General features: G+C 44.4%; 3 protein-coding genes across 6 annotated transcripts; 2 read left to right on the top strand and 1 right to left on the bottom strand.

The window, feature by feature from the left end:
* Positions 1-42: 42 nt before the first annotated feature.
* LOC108039684 (GTP-binding protein Rheb homolog) lies at positions 43-1,629 on the top strand. Its single transcript, XM_017116762.2, has 5 exons — positions 43-416; positions 546-617; positions 715-922; positions 978-1,107; positions 1,165-1,629. Exons 1-5 carry the CDS (start codon positions 368-370, stop codon positions 1,252-1,254), a joined length of 549 nt encoding a protein of 182 aa, XP_016972251.1. The 5' UTR covers positions 43-367; the 3' UTR covers positions 1,255-1,629.
* Positions 1,630-2,812: 1,183 nt separating this feature from the next.
* On the top strand, positions 2,813-12,908 carry LOC108039678 (dihydropyrimidinase). 3 transcript variants are annotated; one of them, XM_044457384.1, is made up of 12 exons: positions 2,813-2,942; positions 6,327-6,414; positions 6,475-6,538; positions 6,908-7,098; positions 7,158-7,234; positions 7,654-7,788; positions 7,850-7,912; positions 8,970-9,116; positions 10,634-10,857; positions 11,122-11,357; positions 11,494-11,967; positions 12,086-12,908. In XM_044457384.1, the coding sequence occupies exons 2-12, from the start codon at positions 6,336-6,338 to the stop codon at positions 12,163-12,165; spliced, it is 1,770 nt and encodes a 589-aa protein (XP_044313319.1). In that variant the 5' UTR covers positions 2,813-2,942; positions 6,327-6,335; the 3' UTR covers positions 12,166-12,908. The 3 variants fall into 3 exon arrangements, with proteins under 3 accessions (XP_044313319.1, XP_044313318.1, XP_044313320.1); XM_044457383.1 differs by lacking the exon at positions 10,634-10,857 and adding an exon at positions 9,348-9,586; XM_044457385.1 differs by lacking the exons at positions 11,122-11,357; positions 11,494-11,967; positions 12,086-12,908 and adding an exon at positions 9,348-9,586 and having other exon boundaries at positions 10,634-10,652.
* A 188-nt stretch (positions 12,909-13,096) lies between these two features.
* Positions 13,097-22,739, bottom strand: LOC108043006 (serine/arginine repetitive matrix protein 2). Of its 2 annotated transcripts, none has more exons than XM_017121533.2 (7): positions 21,965-22,739; positions 19,626-21,881; positions 14,987-18,929; positions 14,465-14,532; positions 14,272-14,400; positions 13,949-14,139; positions 13,097-13,898 (listed from the first exon to the last, which is right to left on the bottom strand). In XM_017121533.2, exons 1-6 carry the CDS (start codon positions 22,250-22,252, stop codon positions 13,978-13,980), a joined length of 6,846 nt encoding a protein of 2,281 aa, XP_016977022.2. In that variant the 5' UTR covers positions 22,253-22,739; the 3' UTR covers positions 13,097-13,898; positions 13,949-13,977. The 2 variants fall into 2 exon arrangements, with proteins under 2 accessions (XP_016977022.2, XP_016977021.2); XM_017121532.2 differs by having other exon boundaries at positions 13,097-13,883.
* Between the last annotated feature and the right edge of the window lie 217 nt (positions 22,740-22,956).

Genomic DNA, 22,956 nt, shown 5'->3' with positions numbered 1-22,956 from the left:
CATTCCACAATGACGAATAAAAAGCCTTTCTTGGGCGACTTGGGAGTGGTATTTCGGCGTCGTCTTCACTAAGCCCACACCAGCACTGACTCAACTTGAGAATAGCTGTTTTCTTTTCGACGATTTTATACATAATAATTGAATTAAAAATCGTCGGAAATCCCTAGCTGTGATAGCAACAAGTATACCCAGCAAGCGAAGTGAAACAAGAAGCAATAATCCCCCACATACACAGTCACGGTCGCACAGGCACACACCAACACAAGCTCACACAAAGTCGTAGGTGCGACAACAAAAAAAAAGTGTGGAAAAGCCCCAAAAACCAAGACTTTTCCCATCAGATTTGAAAGCATTAAACCCCAGGAAAATGCCAACCAAGGAGCGCAATATAGCCATGATGGGCTACAGATCAGTGGGTGAGTTTTCACAAGAAAGACTATTAAAACCCGCAGATGCTGTTGCTGCTGGCAGTTGTAATTGCGTAGTATTTTGACAATAGCAACAATTGCGAACAATTCCTTAAAATAATTGCGCTTTACCTGCAGGCAAATCATCGATCTGCATACAATTCGTTGAAGGCCAGTTCGTGGACTCCTATGACCCCACAATCGAGAATAGTAAGTGACATCCCGACAGGATTTCTCAGGAGCCACGAAGGCTTGGGATGGCTATTGCAAGATGCCAGATGTGATGTTTTGTAATTCCCATTCGCAGCATTCACAAAGAACGAGCGCGTCAAATCCCAGGACTACATCGTCAAGCTCATCGACACGGCCGGTCAGGACGAGTACAGCATATTCCCGGTTCAATACAGCATGGACTACCACGGCTACGTCCTAGTGTACTCGATAACCAGCCAAAAGTCATTCGAGGTGATCAAGATAATCTACGAGAAGCTGCTGGATGTGATGGGCAAGAAATAGTAGGCATCTTACTGGGTTCCAAACGGAAATCAGCTAATTTACCTTGCCTTTCAGCGTACCTGTGGTGTTGGTGGGCAACAAGACTGATCTGCACCAGGAACGAACCGTTTCCACGGAGGAGGGCAAGAAGCTGGCCGAGTCCTGGCGAGCAGCATTTCTGGAAACGTCCGCCAAACAAAACGAGGCAAGTCCCAGGTCCACATTAACTAAGTGAAAGCTACTTAGTAACCTCCCTCCACAGTCTGTGGGAGATATATTCCATCAGCTACTGATCCTGATCGAAAACGAGAACGGCAATCCCCAGGAGAAGAGCAGTTGCCTTGTATCGTAGGGCGCCTGGGTAGCTGGAACTACGGCCGAACTGCTGGGAATACGGCGAATCGCTATGGCAATACGAAAATCGATTATCTCTTATCTACACAGTTGGGCCGGCGTGCAGTGGCGGGGGCGGGCCGTGCCCCTTGTGCGCAGCAGGAAAATCTAAAAACCTAATAGCTTTAAGTCCACACAGCAAGTAACCAACATCAAGCGATTTAGATGCGTCCGCTAACGCTGCCCAGCAGGTTTTGTGGTTCGCGTTTAGCGCAAGACAACAGGTTTAAGTTAGTACACTTTTTTCACAACAACAATTCAGTTACAAAGTTCATATACAAATTCTATCAACATTTTGTTTTTAGTTCCAATTTAAATATAATTTTTCCAAGTACTTTGCGTGATTCTTTCTTTAGTCTGATTATGCAGGGCATTGGTGAATTTTTGGAAAGTATGAAACAAGAAAGGACATTAAAGTGAAGGATCGTTGCGGTATTTAGGTGACCTAAATAAACAGGCAGAAACAAATTAAAGAAATGTCGGTCACAGCTATGTTTGTATATAAAAGGATATTGGTCGTCAAGGTTTTAGGAAATTGGGGCACTCACGGGTTCGCAATCATTTTCATTTAAAGGTCAGAAATGAAGGTTTCCCCCAAGAAAAACAATTTAAACTGTTTTGCTGTGGTTTAGGCTTCCTTTCATGAGAAACAGCCCATAATACAATGACTTGGACTTAAGCTAGGGTTGGAAAAAAACAGGTTCACAATATTTATTTATTTACAACATAAAACAAATATATATTTTTAATTTTTAAATAATTTCTGCTTGTAAGAATTCGATTGGTAACGCCAGCAAACACCGCTGCTGTTAACACAGAAGGGAGATTTCTTAGCTGACATTTTCAACGACTAAATTTTAATAAATTGAAAATAAAATGCAAAACTACAATTGCTTATTTTTAATTTTTTTAAATGTTATCATTGAAGTAATTCCTTTTAGAAAAATGTATCAAAACTATTTATGTTACCCCATTTCTCACACAATAAGCATACATGTATAGCCTCGGACAAATGTTTAACAATTTTTAGAAATCAGAAAATGTGACGCAGGATAGTTATTTAAAAGCAGGAAATTTCAAATTTTCGAAACCTCTTTCATCATTTAGAAAAAACGAATTTACTCGAACCAAAAACAAAATGCTGAAATTGCTGATGCTATTCTATAATAACTGCTTTTTGGTCTCTTTTTGGCTCTTTCTATTTTTTTAGCCCCTCTGATGTTCTTTGCAGAACTTTTAGCCTTCCTATTGGAATTTTTTAAACTGCGAAGCGTTATTCACTCTCAAATCACACTTTATTATTAATTCAAGCAACTACATATTTCAACTGTTGGTTTGAAAAAAAAATGATTTTTGAAAAAAAATCGACATAAGCACAATCGGCGCCAAAACTGTATGACCACTTGGGAGAAAACGCAGAAAGTCCCGTAACGCCTTGCCTACATTTGCGTTACAACCAAAGGTGGTCACACTGCCGGTCCATCAGCTGCTAGAAAATCCACCATGAAAAGACAAAACCCACCAAAAGGCGAGTTCCAATTGGACCGAGAGTTAAATGTTTTTCGATTTTCAAGCAGTGAACTTGTGCGTGCGTGTAAATTAAATTCGTTCATCTGCCAAATCGCGTGAGATTGTAGCCATTTAACGGTAATTTCCCGAAAGAAAGCATTTGCGGATTTAATTCGTGAATGTACCCAATGCAAAAGAAAAGCGAGTTGATTTTCCCTATTTTCTGTATTGCAATTGTTTTTCTGGTCGAGTGTATAGGTGTGTGTGTGTATACTTGTGCGCAATGCGTGGGTATTTTTTCCGTTTTTCGTTCTATTTTCAAATTTTATTAGACTCACACATTAGTATACATATCCCATTATGTTTGGCCGTTAATTTGAAATTTCTCCAACGCTGTAAGCAGCATTCGCGAGTGCGTTTTGATCGAATGACGGCATTTCTCAACCCCAATATGTACATGCAGGTGCACTAAAACGTACATATGAACATAAAGCGCACCTGAGTGTGGATATGTTTGTGCAATTGCATTTATCAACTCGCTAATCAGGTGCAATGTACATCTCCATCTCCATCTCCGACCACCGATTGCCGATGGGTGGGTCCAGGTACAGGCTTTTCTTGTTGCTTCCTTTCCGGGCCCGCTGCCTTTTATCGATTTAATAACAAACGAAGAGCCAAGTCGTTGGACTCTGCAAACCGGCAATCGCATAACCCACCGCGACGTCTGCGGAGATGTGCCTGCGGGGAATTGATTTTATTGACGTACTTAGCTGTGCCTGTGTACATTGTACATCGAGCACACATGGGGTCAGGACTTGATTTCTAGGTTCATCCAACTGAGATGCGATAGTGGCGCACGTTTGTCAATAATAGCCATACCCCCAGTGGTACGAAATCTGGAGGATGGGCCCCAAGACTGATAAGATAAGTAAAGATTTTATAGTCGGCATAAAAGCCACCTCTAAATGAGTGAAACCGGCCGATTCTGCTACTAAGGGAATACAGCAAACGGAAAGGAAAAGGTATTTGATGTATTATTTGATGACTACATATGTATCATTTGGGTTCATAATCAATTTATTATGTGAAAAATGGAAATCATTTTTAAACATATCATCAAATACAAACGGATTTAATTATGTTCAGAGTGACATTCTAACTATGGGTAACTGATTGTCCAAACATTTCTGATACTTTTCAAAATAATGATCTTTAAACCAAAACCTCAAAAGAATGTATTTCTCTCTGACGTTTAAAGAATATAACTTCTAAAATTCCTTCAGATCAAAAAAAATTAATTTAACGTCTCATTTAATTTTAAAAATAGGAAATATCAACCGCGTTTTAATATATTACTGTCTTCGGACTCCATTAAGTTACTAACTCACACTTGTTAGTGTGCCACAATTAAAATCTATCTGAAATACTCGTACATATGAGAAATTACCATTTAGTTGGCCTAGGAGTCATGTTAGAGTGCTTAATTGGAACAGCAAGTGTCAGTGGCTGATGCAAAATTACAAACAATTAATAGACAGCCGGCTTACGAACACCACTGAATGTAATAAAGGCGGGCACAAAAACATTCGTTCATTTGTATTTTTACAAATTAAAGAGCTCTAGCGACCTACAAAAAGTCTAGAGAGAATGAGCTTTGCACATTTTCCCCAACATTAATACGGCTGCATTAATTGCATTATGTACCTACAGACCCACTTGTGTGCATTATATACACATTCGAATACACCGCGAGTGTATATACCCATGTTGAGAGATAATCTAGTTCGTTGCATCCCAGCACATGCACTTCATTTTGTTTTCGATGTGCGCCACCAAAGGGGAAAGTGCTCACTTATCCAATATTGCGCTGGTTTCGGTGGACACCAGGCTCCCATTTGAAATTGAATTAATGAAATGTTGCCATCCTCAAACACGTCATGCACCCCAATAATCATTACCATAACAAAGTATGCAGACGCACAGTTGCGGTAAAAGCTGTAGCTGCTAATAGGTAATTCATTTCGAATATGGCGGAACTTAAATACACTCAGAGAAATGCCCGCCCTGGGCTTTAAGAAATCAGTGTGAGCTGCTATCGCCTGAGAAAACAGAGCCCTCTAATCCCCAACAGCTCTTATGGATTTTGTGTATTCTTGATTGTTTATTGTCACTCCAGCATATGCTCTTCAAGTTTTCACATGATTCAAAGGTCCTTTCCATTTAACGTAGTTGTCCATTTTGTACAACATAGATGTCCCAAATAAAAAGTAGTACCGTGACAGACATTTTATAGCATACAAAATTCCAAACGCAGTTTTGACGATATTTAAAAATTATTTATCGCTATTCTGGCGACATAATATCTATGGAAAAACAGTAGGAGGGTAACTCCTTGGCTGACACATTTCCAAAAGCAGTAGTAATGAAATAAATCACATTGACCGCAGCTGTACGGAGGCTACTCATAGCACCATAACAAACGCTTTCCGCACCGCCCTGACTTACTCTCTTTTTTCAGTTCGCTGTGCCGTGTGGCACAATTTGAACTTAGCGGCTTTAGGGCCATCGTCAATGCCATTCTCTAGCCACAATAGTGATACATCCGATGTGAGAGAGTGTGTGACGAGGGCGTAGTACGTCGCATCGGCACTCCACACCAAATACTCAGTACTTGAGAGGGCCACGAGAGGCGGAGACCAAGACCATCGGAGGTTAATAACCGCTGGCCTGGTTGGCTGACTGGGCTACGACTGCAGCGCAGACGTCGGAAGAGATGGCCCTTGTAATGGCTTAGGCGCAACATTAATATTCTGCCTGTTATGCAGTTACCATATTGTGTTGCGTTCGGTGTGTCTGCCGGCGGAACAAAACGTTTTCCAAGTGGAGGAACCAATCTGCTGAAAAGACAAACGAGCTGCGATGACATTTGCGTCTCTGCACTGTGGGTCACAGCATCTACCCTACGATAAGGGGTGTTATGGGGCACCCCCCAGCATAAATACTTACTGATTTCGAGAGTGCATACACTCAAAACATAATAAAGTTTGAAGTTCCTTTGTCCTTTTTAAGAGTATGTGGAGCCAAAGTCGAAAAGAACATAGTTTTGCCAAAGTTTATTATAATTCAGCAAGCGGGGGAACTGGGATAGTTAGATACTAGTATCTATAGTATGTATAAATGCTGTAAAAGCAATTATGATCCAAAATGGGTAATTTTCTTTAGACTTCTAAACACATTGTTAGAAATTCAGAAATTAATTCCATTTTCCATTTAAATAAATTTAAGTTTAATTTGCGTTTTTCGAGTGCATGGGGTTAAGTTCAGTCTGCGCAGCTTAAAGTACGGCACGTGTCTGGAGCCCGTCCTGAAGCGATGCCTCCGATGAGTCATGGGCCACCACAAAAGGCCCAACAACCCCAAATGAATGAATGAAAACGCCAGCTCGCGTGTCTGCGTGTGGGAAATGGGGAAATCCTCCCCAGTCTAGTCTAGCACTCACTCACAGCACTCATTTAATTGCAGACTCTCGCCATGTCGACTAGCCCAAAACCGGTTAAGAAGGTGCCGATTCACTTGCAGAGCGCCCAGAATCGTGTCTACATTAAAAATGGTAAGCTCATTTACAGACTCCGTGTGGGAAACTGAAGTTGAAACATTGATTTCATTACAGGCGAGATCGTCAACCATGATAAATCGTTCAAAGCGGACGTGTACATCGAGGACGGAATTATCAAGTATGTTTAAACAATTTGATAGTTATAAATTGCATACTGTGAAAATAAAGTTATGTTTATGGTTTTAAGATAACTTCAAATGAAAGCAACTGTTTCGTTTGTTTAAAGTTTTTAGAATTTAAAAATCATTTATTGTGTTTCATAAATTTAATTCAATTTGACTTCATGATTTCCGATTAATTAATAATTTCCGATCATAATCATACCAGAAGGAGTACTCTAGTCATCCATAAACTCTAGTACTTTATTCACTTACTTAAGCACAATTTTTAAGGGCGTTGGCATGACTCGCCAAAAATATACATATTTCTCACTCAAAGCCTAAATCAACCCAGTCTAAGAAAAAATCCACCCTTCTATTCCTTCAAGGTTTGTGGGACCCTCCTCCGAAATTACGATACCGGGAGGAGTCCGCACCATCGACGCCAGCGGGCTTATGATCATTCCGGGAGGAATCGATCCCCACACGCATTTGCAGTTGCCTTTCGGCGGAGCCGTGGCCGTCGATGATTTCTACCATGGAACCAGGGCCGCCGTTGCAGGTGGCACCACCATGATAAGTAAGAAAATGCCTAGCAAGACTTGAGTCCCCTTGGCTCTAAACTTTCGATTTCCCCAGTCGACTTCGTTCTGCCCAACAAACATGAGTCGATGATCGAAGCCTACGACAAGTGGCGCAGCTGGGCTGATCCTAAGGTGAGACATATGAAGGAAAGGTATAACTTTGCGTTTCCCTTTTAATCGGAAGATATAAGTATCAACATCCCTCAACATTAAGGCAGCCAATAGTTTATGTAGTTTGGCAACCAAAGTTTTAATATTTCTATGTTTTAAAAACCATTTTTTTAAATTATATTAAAATTTTTATTAAAAATAATTGACAGAAAAGTCGCTAATAAACAAAGTTATAAAAGTTCATTTGAACAGATCTTCATCATAGCTCATCAATCAGTAGTTTTCATTTTGTCATGATGCCAATTTGACATTTTTAAAATTAAGCCCTTTCAGTTAGATTGGTTCATTAAATCTCGAATTGACGAATTGCATTTCCCCACTTCATAAAAACTACACTTCAAATTCTTTAACAAACTTACTAAATGCACATGTTTATTTAGGTGTGCTGCGACTACGGATTGCATGTGGGTATCACCTGGTGGTCCAAGTCGGTGTCTGAGGAGATTGGCATTCTGTGCAAAGAGCTCGGAGTGAACTCCTTCAAAACATTCATGGCATACAAGGGTCTATATCAGGTAAGTCAATTTTAAACTACAGCAATTATTTTATATTTACATTATTTTTTACCATTTTCAGCTGAATGATTCAGACCTTTTAGATGTTTTTGAGCGCATTCGACATTTAAATGGTGTCGCAATGGTAAGTCAAGAATATCAAGTTTATTTAATGTTTTTCAGCATTTTTATACCCTTGCAGAGGGTATTATAATTTTGGTCAAAAGTGTGCAACGCAGTGAAGGATACATCTCCGACCCTATAAAGTATATATATTCTTGATCAGGATCACCTCCTGAGTTGATATAGCCATGTCCGTCTGTCCGTCTGTCCGTCTGTCTGTTTCTACGCAAACTAGTCTCTCAGTTTTAAAGCTATCGAGTTGAAACTTTGCACACAGCCTTCTTTCCTTTGCACGCAGTATATATGTCGGAACGGCCGGGATCGGCCGACTATATCCTATAGCTGCCATATAACTGATTGATCGGAAATGCTATAACTTTGGTGTTTGTAAAGTTAGGAAGTTGGGATTTTCTATGGGTTTTATTTTTGGCCAATCAATCCGACCTACCAAAGTTCATAAGGATCGGCCGACTATATCCTATAGCTGCCATTTAACTGATTGATCGGAAATGCCATAACTTTGGTGTTTTTAAAGTTAGGAAGTTGGGATTTTTTATGAGTATTAAGATAATAATAATAATCAATAATTTTTGGAGAATATAATTTACAGAGTATTCTGCAAGGGTATATCAACTTCGGCTCCGCCCGAAGTTAGCTTTCCTTTCTTGTTAATTATAACTTTGTAGTGCAGTCGAGTTCCTGGTTAAAAATTAGAGTTTGGTGTGTGATAATGTTTTCGAAAGCGAAACAATTTTAATTAAAGTTTAAGGTCTCAAAGTTTCATTAAAACTTGCTCATACAACACGTAATGCCAGTTAAAATATTTTGTTTCATTAAAGGCATCTGGGCATAAGTGATAAACTTGGAATTCAATGCCCAGAACCTTAAGCGAATTTTTTGTTTTTAATTCTTTTTGTTTTAAATGGGAAATACGCATTTATGCAATACTCAAAATTTTTGTAACTCGAATTTGTTTGGTTGTTCGTTACACTTCTTTTTAGTACATCAGTTTCTTATTATTATTTGTTTTGCCTTTTCCGTTAAGGCCAGTTGTAACGCAACTTGATCCGTTTCCGCAGGTCCACGCTGAGAATGGCGACATCATTGCGAAGAACACGCAGCGCCTGCTGGCCGAAGGCATCAATGGACCGGAGGGTCACGAGCTGTCGCGACCGGAGGAAGTGGAGGCCGAGGCCGTGCACCGCGCCTGCGTGCTGGCCCACCAGGTAAGACCACTCCCAAGGCGCTAGTTACTCTGGGAGGGACTCAGGAGGCGGCGGTGTGTGTCCACGCGGGCTAAGTGCCAGTCACTTGGCCGGGCTGTAATTACGGTTTATTTATGTTACACATTTTGATTTCTTATTATTTCCATTGTGTATGATGCACCCTTGTACATATTATGCGGTATGCGGTATGCGGCACTCGATATAACCCCCCAATAAACGTACATATATTAGGCCGCTTGTCCGCTGTACGTGGTCCACGTGATGAGCAAGTCGGCGGGCATTGAACTGGCCAGGGCCCGCCACCGATACCGGGGGCGGTACATAATGGGCGAGACCCTGGCCGCGGCGCTGGGCACGGATGCGACCTGTTGCCAGCACCTGGGCTTCGACCACGAGGCGGCGCATGTGCTCAGTCCGCCGTTGCGGCCCGACAAGACGACCCCCGAGTTTTTGATGAAGCTGCTGGCGAAGTAAGTTGTGCCTGGGTTCAGACTCCGGGCCGGGACCGTAAAAATCTGAGTCAATAAATATGTTAGCTTTTCATATCCTCTACGACTCTATTCTTGACGTAAATATAATTATGGGTTTCTTTTCAAACTGGCACTTAATTAGTTTATTTGGGAATAGTAATTGGAGACCTGCAAGGGTTAAAAGAAAGTACCAATCAACGAGTTCAATTAGAAACGTTGAGTTAAATTGGCATATTAAGATCCTAGAAACCTTTTTTTCATTTTTGAAAAAATGATAGGAATTCATTTATTATTTAATAAGATCAGCAAATTCAATCAAGTTGATACAATTTCAAAATTTTGAGATTTGAAAGAGCTCTTTAATTTCTTAATGGAGATTTAAAATATTAAATTACTTAATTGCAAATTAGTAAACGATGTTGGGATACTGATTACAATGCCAAGTTCAAATTAGGCAGGTCTCAAACCTATAAGAATTTTTAAGACAAGCTTACAAAATTAATAACTGGGAAATATTTATGATTTAATTTTTTTAATCCTTTTTCGTTATTTTACAAGTTTGTTGAACACGCCACACTGTGATGTACCTTGTTTTCGACTATTGTAAAAAGAATTCTAAAGATCCCAAAAAAGCGAGTAGCGGGGGCTCCATTCAAATGTGGTTAAAGCTGGTCATGGGTATTTTTTTTTTGTAAATGTAATTCTTAAATTAATTCTGAAATTAGAAATCAGTTTCCCGCATTTACTTGAGTAATTTAGGTAAACTGTAGAAGAAAATAGATTTTGATGTCTTTAAAATTTATGTGAGTCGTTTTTAAACATTAACTTATGTACATGTACATACCTACAATAATTACGGTCTCTGGTCCTGGGATTACTTGTCTATGCTGAAGCTGGTTAATCCGCATACTAACTGGTCTGTGCTTTTGCCTGCTTGAATCACATCCACTAACTAACTAACTGCGCTCTTTGCCCGATCTAACCCACTAATCCGATGACGTTTCCCTGTTTGCCATTGCTTCACTCACACGCTCACACATCGTCCAGATGAAGACCCCGCTCTTCGTGTCCGGCCTGACCAGCAAATCCTCCGCCGAGCTCGTGGGTCGCGCCCGTCGCAGTGGCTACTGCGTCTTCGGGGAGACGCTGGCCAGCTCCCTGGGTCGCTCCATGAGCGCCGTGCCCAAGGGCGACCGCATTTACTGCATCACCAGTCCCCCGATCCGCGATTCCGCCGAGACACCCAGGCAGTTGATGAAGTCCTTGGCTTAGTAAGTACTGCCCTGTATATGTGGAATCAAAGGCACCATTGGTTTAATTAAGCGAGTGCTATAAACTAGTCTAGAAACTACCAGCTTACCGGCTCACTTTGATTCCACATATACCCGGTTATAGAAGTAAGTATCCAAGAATCAGAACATTTTCGTTGCATTCCACACCCTGCCGGTGATTGTTCGTTTTGTTTCGTTTAACTGACCTCCGAAAATGATTATTCTTATCCGTTCAATAAATCACATTTTCCATTGTGTCCACAGTGATGACCTGCAGCTGACTGGCAGCGACAACTGCACCTTCAACAAGGAGCACAAAGCCTTGGGAAAGGGCGACTTCACCAAGATTCCGAACGGAGTCAATGGAGTGGAGGATCGCATGTCGCTGGTCTGGGAGAAGGGGGTGCACGCCGGTCTCCTTGATCCGTGCCGCTTTGTGGCCGTGACTAGCACGAATGCGGCCAAGATATTCAACATATATCCCCAGAAGGGTCGCATCGGTAAGTGATATTGCAAACCACGAGTTCCAATCCGAAATCAAGAATAAACCCTTCCAGTGGGATACTGGTATACTTTCAATACATTTAACATAGCATTAAATAATAATTACTTGAATCCTACTCCGTCTCTGTTTAGCTGTCGGTTCGGATGCGGATATTGTGATCTGGAATCCGAATGCCACCCGTACCATTTCCAAGGACACCCACCACCACGCATGTGACTTCAACATATTTGAGGGCATGACCGTGCACGGCGTCTGCGAGTTCGTCCTGGTGCGCGGAAGGATCTGCGCCGAGCAGGGGAACGTGCGAGTGGCGGAGGGCTTCGGACGGTTCATTCCCACGCCCGTCCGCCCCCCATTCGTCTATGACATCATCGAGGGCAAGGTGCAGTCGCCGCCGGAGGATCAGCACGAGGAGAAGCTGAACGGCAACGTGGCCAAGCGTTTCGCCGAGCTTGACATCCAAATCCCAGTGCAGGAGCCCATCAGTGCCATGCTGGCCGGCAACCTGGCCATGCCGGCGGAAGGATCACTGTGCAGTACGCCCTCGGTGCGTGGACGCGTCGATGGCAAGCGTGACATGCAGGAGTCGTCCTTCTCCATAAGCGGTATGTAACTCCTAAAATCCTTGGTAGTTAACTATCAAGAACCATTTGTATACCTCATATATGGATGTATGCTTTATCACAGATAGAACTTTTTATAACTTAATTCAATTTATTACAGAGGAACTGGACAGGTCTGGCGTTCGAGCGTGCATTAAAGTGAAGAACCCACCTGGCGGAAAGTCTTCCGGATTCTGGTAGATCACACACCAGAAGTCGCATCGTAATGTGTGTGGATGCGGAATCGCACAATCTCCGACGACAGTGTAAGCCAAAGTCTGCGCTCATTCGATAACTAAACTGGCATTTAATATAGAACCCTGAAATAAAATCGTAATCTAACCAAATTTCAAAATAAGTACATATAGCCACAAAACGATTAAGAAAAAACCGAAAAATCTGCTTCGTCACTTAACATTTAGAACCGATTGCCTCTCGTTGATAAACTTTTTGTTAAATTCTTAAACCAAGAAGCCTTTAAGCAAGTAAAATTGATTGCCGAATTGAGGACTACGAAAATCAAACGAAATTGCGTATTAAGGTATTTTTTGTTGAACACTTTTATTCTAAATACTTTGTTTATTTACAAGTAAATGTAGCACAATTTGTTTGTACTCTTGAAAGCTAAAATAGGCAATCCAAACAAAATCAAAAGGCTCGATAGAATAACTGAGTTTAATATATTACACTATTGCAATTGTTTATTGATAACCCCGCTTTAAGAAGAGTACATCGATCATGCCACGTGAGACAAGGTACCGTTTGGGAGCAAATTCGGCACTTCATCTGAGGATGTCTAAAATTAGATACTTCAATCATTTTTTCAATGAAAATTATAAATGTGCAGAACTATTTATTATAAACACATACTTTATATACATACATTTAATAAAAAAAGCAGAACACAAAGATCAAACTAATAAACTTTACCAAAAAACTGAAAAGCTTGTTTTAATTTCCAGTAAAAACTGATATCTTAATATTACTTTGAAATGCTGAGAAAAATAGAAAGATTTTCGAAATTTGAAACTAAATTGAGATTTTATTTGCACCAGCTGTTAATGGGAGGTTCCGAATCGAACGTATTAGTAAAGAGGTAAAAGACAAGATCAATAAAGACAACATTGTTGGATTAGTTATTAATCGCTTTTACTTTTATTTATATGGATATTTACAAAACGATTTAGCACAATTTGTATATTTATATTTACTGTTATCAATTGTGTTGCAATGCCAACACTCTTACTCTTTATTCAAAAATAATGACTGACAAACTATGCAAAATCAAGTGCTTTATTGAAGAACTGCATAACTGGCCATGCAGCTATTCATATGAATACATAATTACAATTGTTCGATAACAATCTTCGTTCAAGAAAAATACTCGACTGCATGAACGACATTGTGAGGAATTTGCTATTCAATGCAAGCCAATGGTTTGAGGTTATCAGTAATTTTTTCAGATGTGTTTTAAATTAAATATTTAAATTATCAGAGGTAAAATACAGATTTGTTTTGCCTTCGCTTAACTACTTACAATTGGTTAATGCTCATGCAAAATAGTTATAATATTATCATTACAGGTGTCGTACGAATAAACAATCTAATGAACTAGTCTTGATATAAATAAAGTGTTTTTGTAGTGCTTTGGGAAACCGAAAATAAGGTGGCAAAACTTGCTTCTGCTTAATATTTAAAATCTTCACTTCTGTGTTTCGCTTACAGTCTAAAATCATTCGTAAAGTGACCTAAAATTGACTTAGCAACTAAATTCCAATAGTTAATGACAGTTTATGAGTTTTTCCTTTTGTTTTCCCATAGTTTTGCGATGGTGGCTGCTGAATATTGTTGGTTTCATTTGTTGGTAGATTGTAGGAATGCATGCGACCGCAAAATTCTTTAGATTTTTCTACCAAACGCTGAAAATATACAAACTGGATTTTTATGGTGTTTAAATAAAAAGCAAATGTGAATTTTGACTTACTGCCACATCCTAGGTTCCCGTTTGCTCGCTTACAGTTTTTTTAAATACGCGGCACATTTAACCGCACTGCTAACCTGCCCCGTGTTAAGGAGACTTAACTTCTTGTGCTTTGCTCGGAATTTCCTTACATATGCGTCAATAAGATTTTTAATCTTGTGTGGATTAATTTCGCCGGATCGACTATGGCAGATCTAATGGAAAGAAAATAAAATAAAACGTATACTAACTTCTTCTAATTTGATAGATTATCATGTGGTGTGTATATATTGCAGATACTTTTTTTTAATTTAATTCGGACTAACTTAACGAATTATTCTATTTACCTTGGGCACGGCTCTCCGCATGATGTCCTTGTAGTCATCCTTAGTGATAGCTTTCTTGTTAAAGTACGGCTTTAACACCAATTTCACCTCCTCGACGACACGCTCTTGTCGATTTAACTTGCGTAAAAGCTGCAAATCACATACCAAATTTATATATTTTTTGTTTCTAAAAGCGTGTTTAGTTTTTACTCACTCTGTCCTTATTTTGCAGATCCGTTGCCGAATTCGGCACATCGTCATAAATATCAGGATTTCTTGAACCTTAAATTTAAATAAAATTTAATTAAAGAGTGAAGGAATTTTTTAAATTTCAATTGTTTATCTAATTGTACAATGACTTGGCTTCGGCTTTTTTGACTGGCGCATAGCAGTGTTTATTCTTCTAAACTTAATTTTTTAACTGATTTGCTGGTTATTACATACATACATTAACACTGCCTAGATCTTCAAATGTAACAAAGTATTTTTTCTTTTTTTTGAAATTTCCTTTTTTTTTAATTTTTGCCAAGCATTATACCAACTAGTTTTCACAAATCACCTCATGAAACACACATTAGTTAACAAACTTAAATTAAATTAAAATAATTAAATTATTAGCATTGAAAAATTAAACTATCTTTTTTGGTAAGAAATCATAAATAAGTACGGGTAACTAAAATAACTTTTTAACGTCGTTCGGAAGTTCAACAAGGCTTTGACTGAAAACACTACTCACTTTTTAATTTTGATTTGCGGTCACCCTTGCTGCGATGCGACTTCTTGCCCGCCGCTGTGTTGTATCGTGATGACACCCGGATGTTGCCCACGGGCGAACTGCTTCCAAAAAGGTTATCGAAAATTTCCACCTTGCCCCCGGAGGCTCCACCCTTTGCTCGCCTACTGCCCTCCTGTAAGGTGGGGGGCTCGAACAGGTCCTCGTAGTCCGCCGAGCCAGGAGAATAGGGGCTCTCGATATCCATGTTAAAGGAGTCGTCTAGGGCGTTGCTAGATCCTCCGGCATTCCCGATGGCGCTGCCGTTTCGCAGGCCACCCACTCCACCACTCGTGGTGGGCATGTTGCCAACGCCACTGCTGCTGCTGGCCACACTTCCACCGGCCTTGGGCAGCGGAGTGGACTTCTTCGAAGGCGGCGTTGGACTAGATATAGACGGTATGTGCTGCGAACTGGACACAACGCTGCTGCTCGTGAGCAGCACATTAGAGAGAACGGTGATCGTCTTGCCATCAGGCCCCTTGTCATGGCTGTCGCCTCCGCCGGCTCCTCCCCCACCAGTGCTTGACCCAACACCCAGGGCCAGGCTGACGGAGCTGCTGCTGATGTACTGGGCGGAGCTCACTTCGCTCTCCTGCTGGATAGCTCCGCTCTGATTCGGCTTGTTCATTAGCGCCATCACCAGGTCCACCGGGTTGAGAACGCTTGTTTGGGTCTGGGTGCTGGTGCTCGCATTGGACACGGTTGCATGAGATGCATCGTTCTGATTTTTGTCTCCTGATCCAGATCCAATTGCACTGCTCACCGGCATTCCGGCTGCTTGCTGATCCAAGCTTTGACACGGCGTTGGTGTGGGCGATCGTGGTGAGAGAGAGGGTGACTTGGTTGGCTCGAAGGGATCGTAGGCATCTGGCGAGCATGGTCCCGACTCCGGAGGTGTATTTGGACCGATCTTCTGCCCCCCATCATGGGTGCCGTGGCCGTGCTGGGGCGTCTGCTCCTCGGGAGCCAGAGAACAGGCCGTCTCTAGCTCGTCTGCAGAGTTAATATCATCAGCGTCTTCGTGGAGCGGATTGCTGCGCGCCTTGTGCTGCATCTTTTTGGTGGGCAGGTTGAACTTGACGAGGGGAGGCTCCGGCGGCGTCTTGGGGCCAGTTGACTGTGTCATGTTCTCATACGAGGTCTCCATGATTGTGTCCAGGGAACCGACCTGCGGGGTTTTTTCCCTTTGTCCGTTTTCCCTCATTAAATCGTGGTCCCTGTCCCGCTCCCTTCTCGTAGAGTTTTGGTCCGTCGCATCCTCGCTGTCTGTAAGCACAATGACATCCGCCGGCTCTTGGTGCACTTGGAAGGGTGAGCGTTCCAGATCGATGATGGCCACCGGCTTAGCCTCCAGCTTCTTGCGCTTGCGGGTCTTGTCCCGCTTCCCCTTCTTGATTGCTCCCACAACGCTGCTAATGTTACTGTTAGTCAGGAGATCGATAGAGGTTATGCGATTGCTCAACAGATCTTCCCTGCCGGATGGCATAGTGACTATCGACTGTTGCTGAGAACCCAACGTGGAGATCGCATTGTTCGTGTTTGACTCCTTGTTGAAGCTCACGCTCACCAGAATGTTATTGCCCGAGGCAAATATCTCCTTAGAGGGCAGTGGCTCTGGCGTCTGTGTGCGCCGTTTACGCTTTTTCTCCTTGCGTTGTTTCTCCAGGGGATGTTGCTTCTTTTTCTTTTTGCTCTTATCCCGCTTGCGCTTTGCCCTCTTGGGCGTCAAACCGCCATCATTGTCGTAGTGACCACCGGGACCTTTGGGCGATCCCAGCGGCGGCGTCCAAGACGGGTTCTTGTCCTGGCATACGCCATCGTGTAAGAAATCGCAGCGGCCTGGTGAAGGCGATGGTGACCACTGACTAGTGGTCATTCCCCCCTTCTTTCGCTTTCTCTGAGGCGCCAGGAAGTCGTCAGCATCCTCAAAGGGATCGCGCTGCCGCGAGATGCGTCGCATCCGCGCGGCCGTCGTCGGACTGCCGCTACCCGTTCTCCTTTTGTTCTTTTTCTTCTTATCCGACTTCTTTTTCTTCTTCTTGGGGGCATCCTTGGGACTTTTGGAACGACTCCGACTGCGACTCAAGCGTGGCGTATAACGCGGTGAGCCGATATAAAGGGGCGATCTATTACCTCCTCCATTAATGCGATTGGGAGTGCGCGAGCGGGATCCTCTGGAGTGCAGAGACACTTGGCTACGGTCTCTTTCAATTGGAGGAGGCTGCAGCGGCGAGGGAGAGCGCGCGGCATAGCGTCTGCCCGAAGATGTTGTTCGACCGCCTTGCTTCTGAGGTGAAGGGGAGGTTCCTGGTGGTGGCGTCGGCGAGATGCTAAAGCTGCGAAACCGTTTTTGCGAACCAGAACGGGAACGCAGGGAACCCCTCGATCCTCGCGAAACGCTTCGCGAGAAACTACGCGAGTTGCGCCTTCCCGAACGACTTCTGCCCGACCGCGTTGCGTCTCGTCCATAGCGATCCTTAGCGTGGTGTTGATGCCTCGATGCACCCACCACATTCCGTACATCATATCGAGGTAGCTCTCTTCGTTTAGGACGCTGAAAGAACTGCTGGTGCTGACCTTGCTGGTTATAGTTAAAGTAATGCTGATGCTGATGGTGCTGCTGGTGGTAGTTATGATTCTGGTGGTAATTGTGGTTGTAGTGCTGGAACGGTCTGTTGTGAAACTGTTGGTTGCGGTAGTTGAAACGCAGGCCTCCACGACCACGCATAAAGCCACGCTGATGGTCCCGTCCACGGTGAGAAAATCTTTGGCGGCTATGTGAGTTGGAACGCGATCGGGACCTTGAATGGGAGCGGGAATATGACTTGGAGCGGCTGCCACGGCGACGCCTGTTCCGAATGCGGCTGGGAGAACGACTCCTGCTCCTACTCCTGCTTTTGCTCTTACTCCCACTTATACTACGACTGACGGTCTTGATTCGCTTCGGGCTCTTGGTGCGGCTCTTTGGAGTACGACTCCTAGAACCCAGCTCGGGGCTCTGCTCTGGGTCCGGTTTGTCAGCACGGTAGTTGCGATCCTTCTGTCGTTTACCAACCTTCTTGAATGTTTCATCCTTGTTGCGCTTTGAACGCGATTTAGACTTGGACTTGCCCCTTTTGGCCGCCCCGCCGCGACTTCGACTGCGTCGCTTTGAGCCGTTCTCGTTGGTCAGATCATCCTCTGACACAACATGCGTGACGATAGCTTGATCCGGATCCTCCTCGTCATCGGAAGCCTTAGAGGAACCCGTCTTGGGACTGGTGCTGGCATCGTTCTGCTCCGTTGCCCCAGTCGTCGCCTCATCCTCCTCACCTTCCGCCATATTCTTTTCGTCCAGACATGGCGTGTAAGAGCGGTCCTGCTCGTGCTCGCTGCTGCTTGCGTTGTCATCCTTCTCACCATCTCCATCTTTTTCGGAATCTGGCTTCTTAGATGTCGCCGAGTTGGGGCTGGCATGTCCCTCGGTACCCGTCCCAAGGGCCTTCTCATATTCCTTCGGCTTGTCAATGTCTAACTCCTCCCAGTCGCTGTCATCATACAGCTCTAAAACGCCCTTACCCCGATCTCGGTCAGCAACTCGGTCCCCCTTAACCACCGGGCTGGGAGTGCTGCGCGACTTAGCTTCCTCTACATCGTTCTCCTCTAGAGGGGCTGCGGGTTCGTTGGAGATGCTGTTGCTGGACTCGTGATCGGAGGCCTCCGAGTCTTCTATGGGCTTACCATCACAGGACTTTTCGTTTACTTCCGGGTCATCCGGCTCATCCGTTGGATTCTCCGGCTCGTACAAATCATCATTGATTTTTTCGGGTACGGATTCGGGTTCGGGTCCCGGGGGCAATGGTATCTCGTTGTCATCGTCATCATCATCTAATTGTACTAAATCTTCATTCATATCGTCATCATCCTGTCATAGTAGAAACGATTAAGTGTATGAAAATAAGAAAACCAAAGCTTGCTATTAGAGGGGTACAGAAAAAAACTAAGAACTTAAGCATATATGTAAAGTTACATTTTTTGCACACCTTTCAAAACTATGACCTTCTTTTTTCCCAATAACATTAGTCTAGACAATATTCATCAAATTATATAATTTCCTAATGACAGGGAGCCAAACCAACAAGTAGCCTTCAGGTTCGATTTATTTAGTGGAAACTGACTTTTATAAATTTTAAATATTTATAATTTTAAATTTTTTATCTGGTGAATTTGTTTCAAACAAGGATGTAAAACCAAAAAAATTTTAGAATTTATTACTCTGTCACAAATTACTAATCCCGTGGAAGAAAAATGATCTACTACATAATAGACAAACTTGATCTGCTCGGGATGCCTACAAAATTTGATTTCTATATCTCTTGCAGTTTGTAAAATCATAATAGTCATCAATAAAGGGACTCTGTGAAGTCAAGCCCATAACATAAGTAATGTATTTACATTAGCTATCTAAAACAAATTTCGAATACTTTTTGTTAACTAATACCATCGCAATCTTTATACCCTTGCAGAGAGTCTTATAATTTCAGTCAAAAGTTTGCAACGCTTTTTTGTTAATTTTAAATTGGTTTGACGTTTTTCAAGTATAATTATGTCAGTATCATACCTTATCAGACACATCAGCCGGTCCTTGTGGAACCCCCGACGACATAGCCGAGGCATTGGCCACCGCCTGCGATTCCTGCGAGTAAATTGAGAAGTTCGGACAATTGTCGGCATCGTCATCCACGTTTCGATCATTGGCTTTTAACGGTGACTGCTGCAGCGTGTTCATCTTGAATAGCGGAGTGTTCCATGGGAGACTGGCGGGAGGCATGGGCGGAGGTGGTACTGTTAGCAATGGCGGCAGTCCCATTACCGGTGCCGCATGGTGATTTACAGGAGGAGCGAACATCGGAGGCTGTCCTGGAAAGCTGCCCACTGGCGATGCCACCGCAGCCGAATGTGCTGCACTTCCTCGAAAAGGTGGTGTGGGTTGGTTGGCAGGGGGCAAGTTCTGCTGGCGTTGTTGCTGCTGGCGGGTGGGCGTGTTAAAGCGGAGGTGGAAGGGAGTAAAGCTTGACACATTTGTGTTGCCATTGTTGGAGCTGGGACTACTGAAGTTTTGGTTACTGAAACCGCCGACCGCTTGGCCATCTTCGCTGCCCGTCGCTTGACGCGAGGAAGATCCTCCACCACCACCTGTTGCTCCGCCGCCTCCTCCACCACCCCTGTAACTGTTATTTCCGCTGAAACGATTGTTGTAGTTATCACCTGCTCCTGATCCTCCACCCCTACCAAAGTTGGGTCCGGCTCCTCCGCGCTGGTAAAGTGGCGCCTGGGTTACATGCTCCTCCGGCTTCGAAGAAGCTTCTGGCTGCGCTGCTACTCGTGTTGCTGCAACCGCTGGTCTCTGGGGGAGGTTGAGGGTACCATCTGCCCTAATATGGACATCGCCCAGGTTGCGCGAAGCGTCGTGCCAGCGATCCTGAAGATCCAAAATGGAGGACAGTATGTCTCCAGCTGAAGCTGGACACGGAACTGAAGGCGTGGCAGCTACGCGTGCTTTACCTTGAAGCAACGCTTTACGGATGCGCGGTGCTCCTATACTAGCAATGCGCACTGAGGTTTGCACGGCAGTCGCTCCAAATCCAGAAAAAGTGGCACTGCCCCCAGGGTCTGGCTCACTGTCTGAGAAGTACTCCAGATCGTTGGCGTTCCCAAAGAGCGAGAAGCTGGAGGCCCCTCCACCGCTTAGATGTGAACGCTGCACACCGTCCGTTTTCACTCCCAACTGCTCCGCCAGTCGCTTGCTGGCGGTAAGACGACGACCAGGTTCCGCACTAGAGGCAGAAGCCACGACACGGCGACGCCGCCGTCGACGTCGCCGGATTACCTTCTTGCTCGTCTTCAGGGCAAACTTCTCGTCAAAGTTGTTCAGGTCGTACTCAACCACGTAGGTGCGATGGCGAGTCCTCCTCCGCCGGCGACGCTGAGCGGGACGTTTGGTGGTGCTAGAAGTTGTGCGACGAGTGGTTGTTGTAGTGGTTGTGGTAGTGGTGGTAGTGCGCGTACGCGTTCGGGTTGAAGTTGAATCTTCAGCTGATGCAATACCGGAGCGAGTGCGTCGCAGTACGGCTGCCCGAATGCGCTCGTTTTGGCTGGTGCGCAGGATTCTCGGGGGTTGCTGCACCTCCCGCACCCTGAGTCGAGTCTCCGGCAAGCCCATTCCCCTAATATCATCGTACAACTGACTCAAGTCGTCCAGCTGCTCATTGGGATCTTCGTCCTCAGAATCAATGCAATTGTCGCAGTACCAGGAACCATCGGGAATCTCGTCAAGCGGCGGGTCCAGACAGTCCATGTGGTATCCCTGATTGCAGCTGTCGCAAAGCAGCATCACATCTTCCCGCTCCGGACTTTCACAGACCTCGCAGTTGGTCAGCTCCTCTTCGGAAGCCACCGCGCCCTCTGCCTCATCGTCCAGTGCCAATTCGGTCTTGGACTTGCTCAAGTCCACCCGGACTTCCCGCACCACCTGGCGACTAGCGTAGGACTCCCGCACCACAATCCGGTCGAACGAGATGCGGTCAATCGGACAGGTCTGAACATTTCGGGACCAGGCGTCTATGCAGGCAGCGCAGAAGATGTGCTCGCAGGTGGCTGGCGTGCCGATCTCCTGCTGCCGGAAGGTAAGCAGACAAATGGGGCACTTCTCCAGCAGATCGTTGCTGCTGCTGTCGGAACTGAAACCGGGATCGGGCTCAGCAGTCGTGGGCTGCAGTCTGCCAGAAGCACTGGGCGCCTTCGCCTGCTCCTGCTCCTCCTCATGGTAGGATTCTAATTTTTTCCGCTTGCTGATGCGCTTGGGCCGTTGGTTGATCTGAAATTAAGTATGTGGAACATTGAAAGATGATGACAGCAGGAAGGAGCAGCAAAAGTGAAGGTCAGGAAGGAAAGCATTACCTCGCTGCCGCTGGACGAACAGTCACTTTGCGGTCCATGGCGACTGCGAAGCTTGCGGGTGGACTTCCAGGGGACGGCGTCCGATTCCGAGTCCACTTCTTGGCGGCGGGCGCTGCGTCGCAGCCTCGTCGCCGTTGAACAAGAAGGCAGTTCGTCCAGGTCGCGATCCGAGGCCGTGTCCGAGTCCTTGAACTCGATCCGCATGATGAAGCGCCGGTTCCGCTGTGCCCGCTGCTGATTCACGGGCGGGCCAGCGTCGGATTCGGAATCGGAATCACGGTCGGACATGCTGATGCAACTGCGTATGTGTGTATCAAGCCGATATATTGATGTGTGTACACTGTCGGCGGGGCAGGCGCGTGTGTATTACATATATATTACATATAGGGAGTGCTCGTCGCTCAATTTTCATCTAGTTATCCGCGCCTGGTAGTTTCTCTGCTCGGCCTGGTAGCCACATTTCGATATGATAACCCGCCGGAGTTGGTGGATTCAGTTTCTGGCCTGGCTTGTCTGTAATTGCAGGCCGCTGTGAGTGGATAGCCGAGTGCCGAGAGTTGCATCAATTGCCAATTTTCGGACGTTCCGACTGACGTTTGTCCCGTCGCCGCCTTCGAAGGAAATCGTGGGCGTGGCAGCTGCGGTGGACAGGGGGCAATGGAGTCCGATTTTGACGCCGCAACTCCGTTATTTCCGAATTGGTAGCAAACGCAAATTTTTCTCACACTGTTTCCTTCACACACACACTAGGATTTCAGCCATTTTTTCAGCTAGTGGTGGAAGAACGCGCCAGCGAGCCCTTTCGATAGTTTCTTGCGTCCGACGATGTATCGCTGACGACGATTGATGCCATGCTGCATGATATTAAAATCGAACGGATTCGTTTATTTGGTTTCAATTGGGAATTCAATATTGAATGGAGCTTTAAGTAAGCAATAAGTTTTGCGTAAATATGATTTTCGATCTTGTTATTTAACTTAAATTTTTTTATT

Source organism: Drosophila rhopaloa, unplaced genomic scaffold (genome assembly GCF_018152115.1).
Source record: "Drosophila rhopaloa isolate 14029-0021.01 unplaced genomic scaffold, ASM1815211v1 contig_155, whole genome shotgun sequence".
Classification (NCBI taxonomy): domain Eukaryota; kingdom Metazoa; phylum Arthropoda; class Insecta; order Diptera; family Drosophilidae; genus Drosophila; species Drosophila rhopaloa.
The sequence above is the reverse complement of the archived record's forward strand: the minus strand, read 5'-3'. Positions and strand labels throughout refer to the sequence as shown.

Coding starts and splice junctions, on each gene's coding strand:
- LOC108039678 (XM_044457383.1), top strand. CDS start 6,336: ATGTCGACTAGCCCAAAACCGGTTAAGAAGGTGCCGATTCACTTGCAG. Junction 7,235..7,653: donor GCAGCTGGGCTGATCCTAAG/GTGAGACATATG, acceptor ATGTTTATTTAG/GTGTGCTGCGACTACGGATT. Junction 11,968..12,085: donor GTCGTCCTTCTCCATAAGCG/GTATGTAACTCC, acceptor AATTTATTACAG/AGGAACTGGACAGGTCTGGC.
- LOC108039684 (XM_017116762.2), top strand. CDS start 368: ATGCCAACCAAGGAGCGCAATATAGCCATGATGGGCTACAGATCAGTG. Junction 417..545: donor GATGGGCTACAGATCAGTGG/GTGAGTTTTCAC, acceptor CTTTACCTGCAG/GCAAATCATCGATCTGCATA. Junction 618..714: donor TGACCCCACAATCGAGAATA/GTAAGTGACATC, acceptor TCCCATTCGCAG/CATTCACAAAGAACGAGCGC.
- LOC108043006 (XM_017121533.2), bottom strand. CDS start 22,252: ATGTCCGACCGTGATTCCGATTCCGAATCCGACGCTGGCCCGCCCGTG. Junction 21,882..21,964: donor GTTCGTCCAGCGGCAGCGAG/GTAATGCTTTCC, acceptor ACTTAATTTCAG/ATCAACCAACGGCCCAAGCG. Junction 14,533..14,986: donor CCGCAAATCAAAATTAAAAA/GTGAGTAGTGTT, acceptor TTTAAATTTAAG/GTTCAAGAAATCCTGATATT.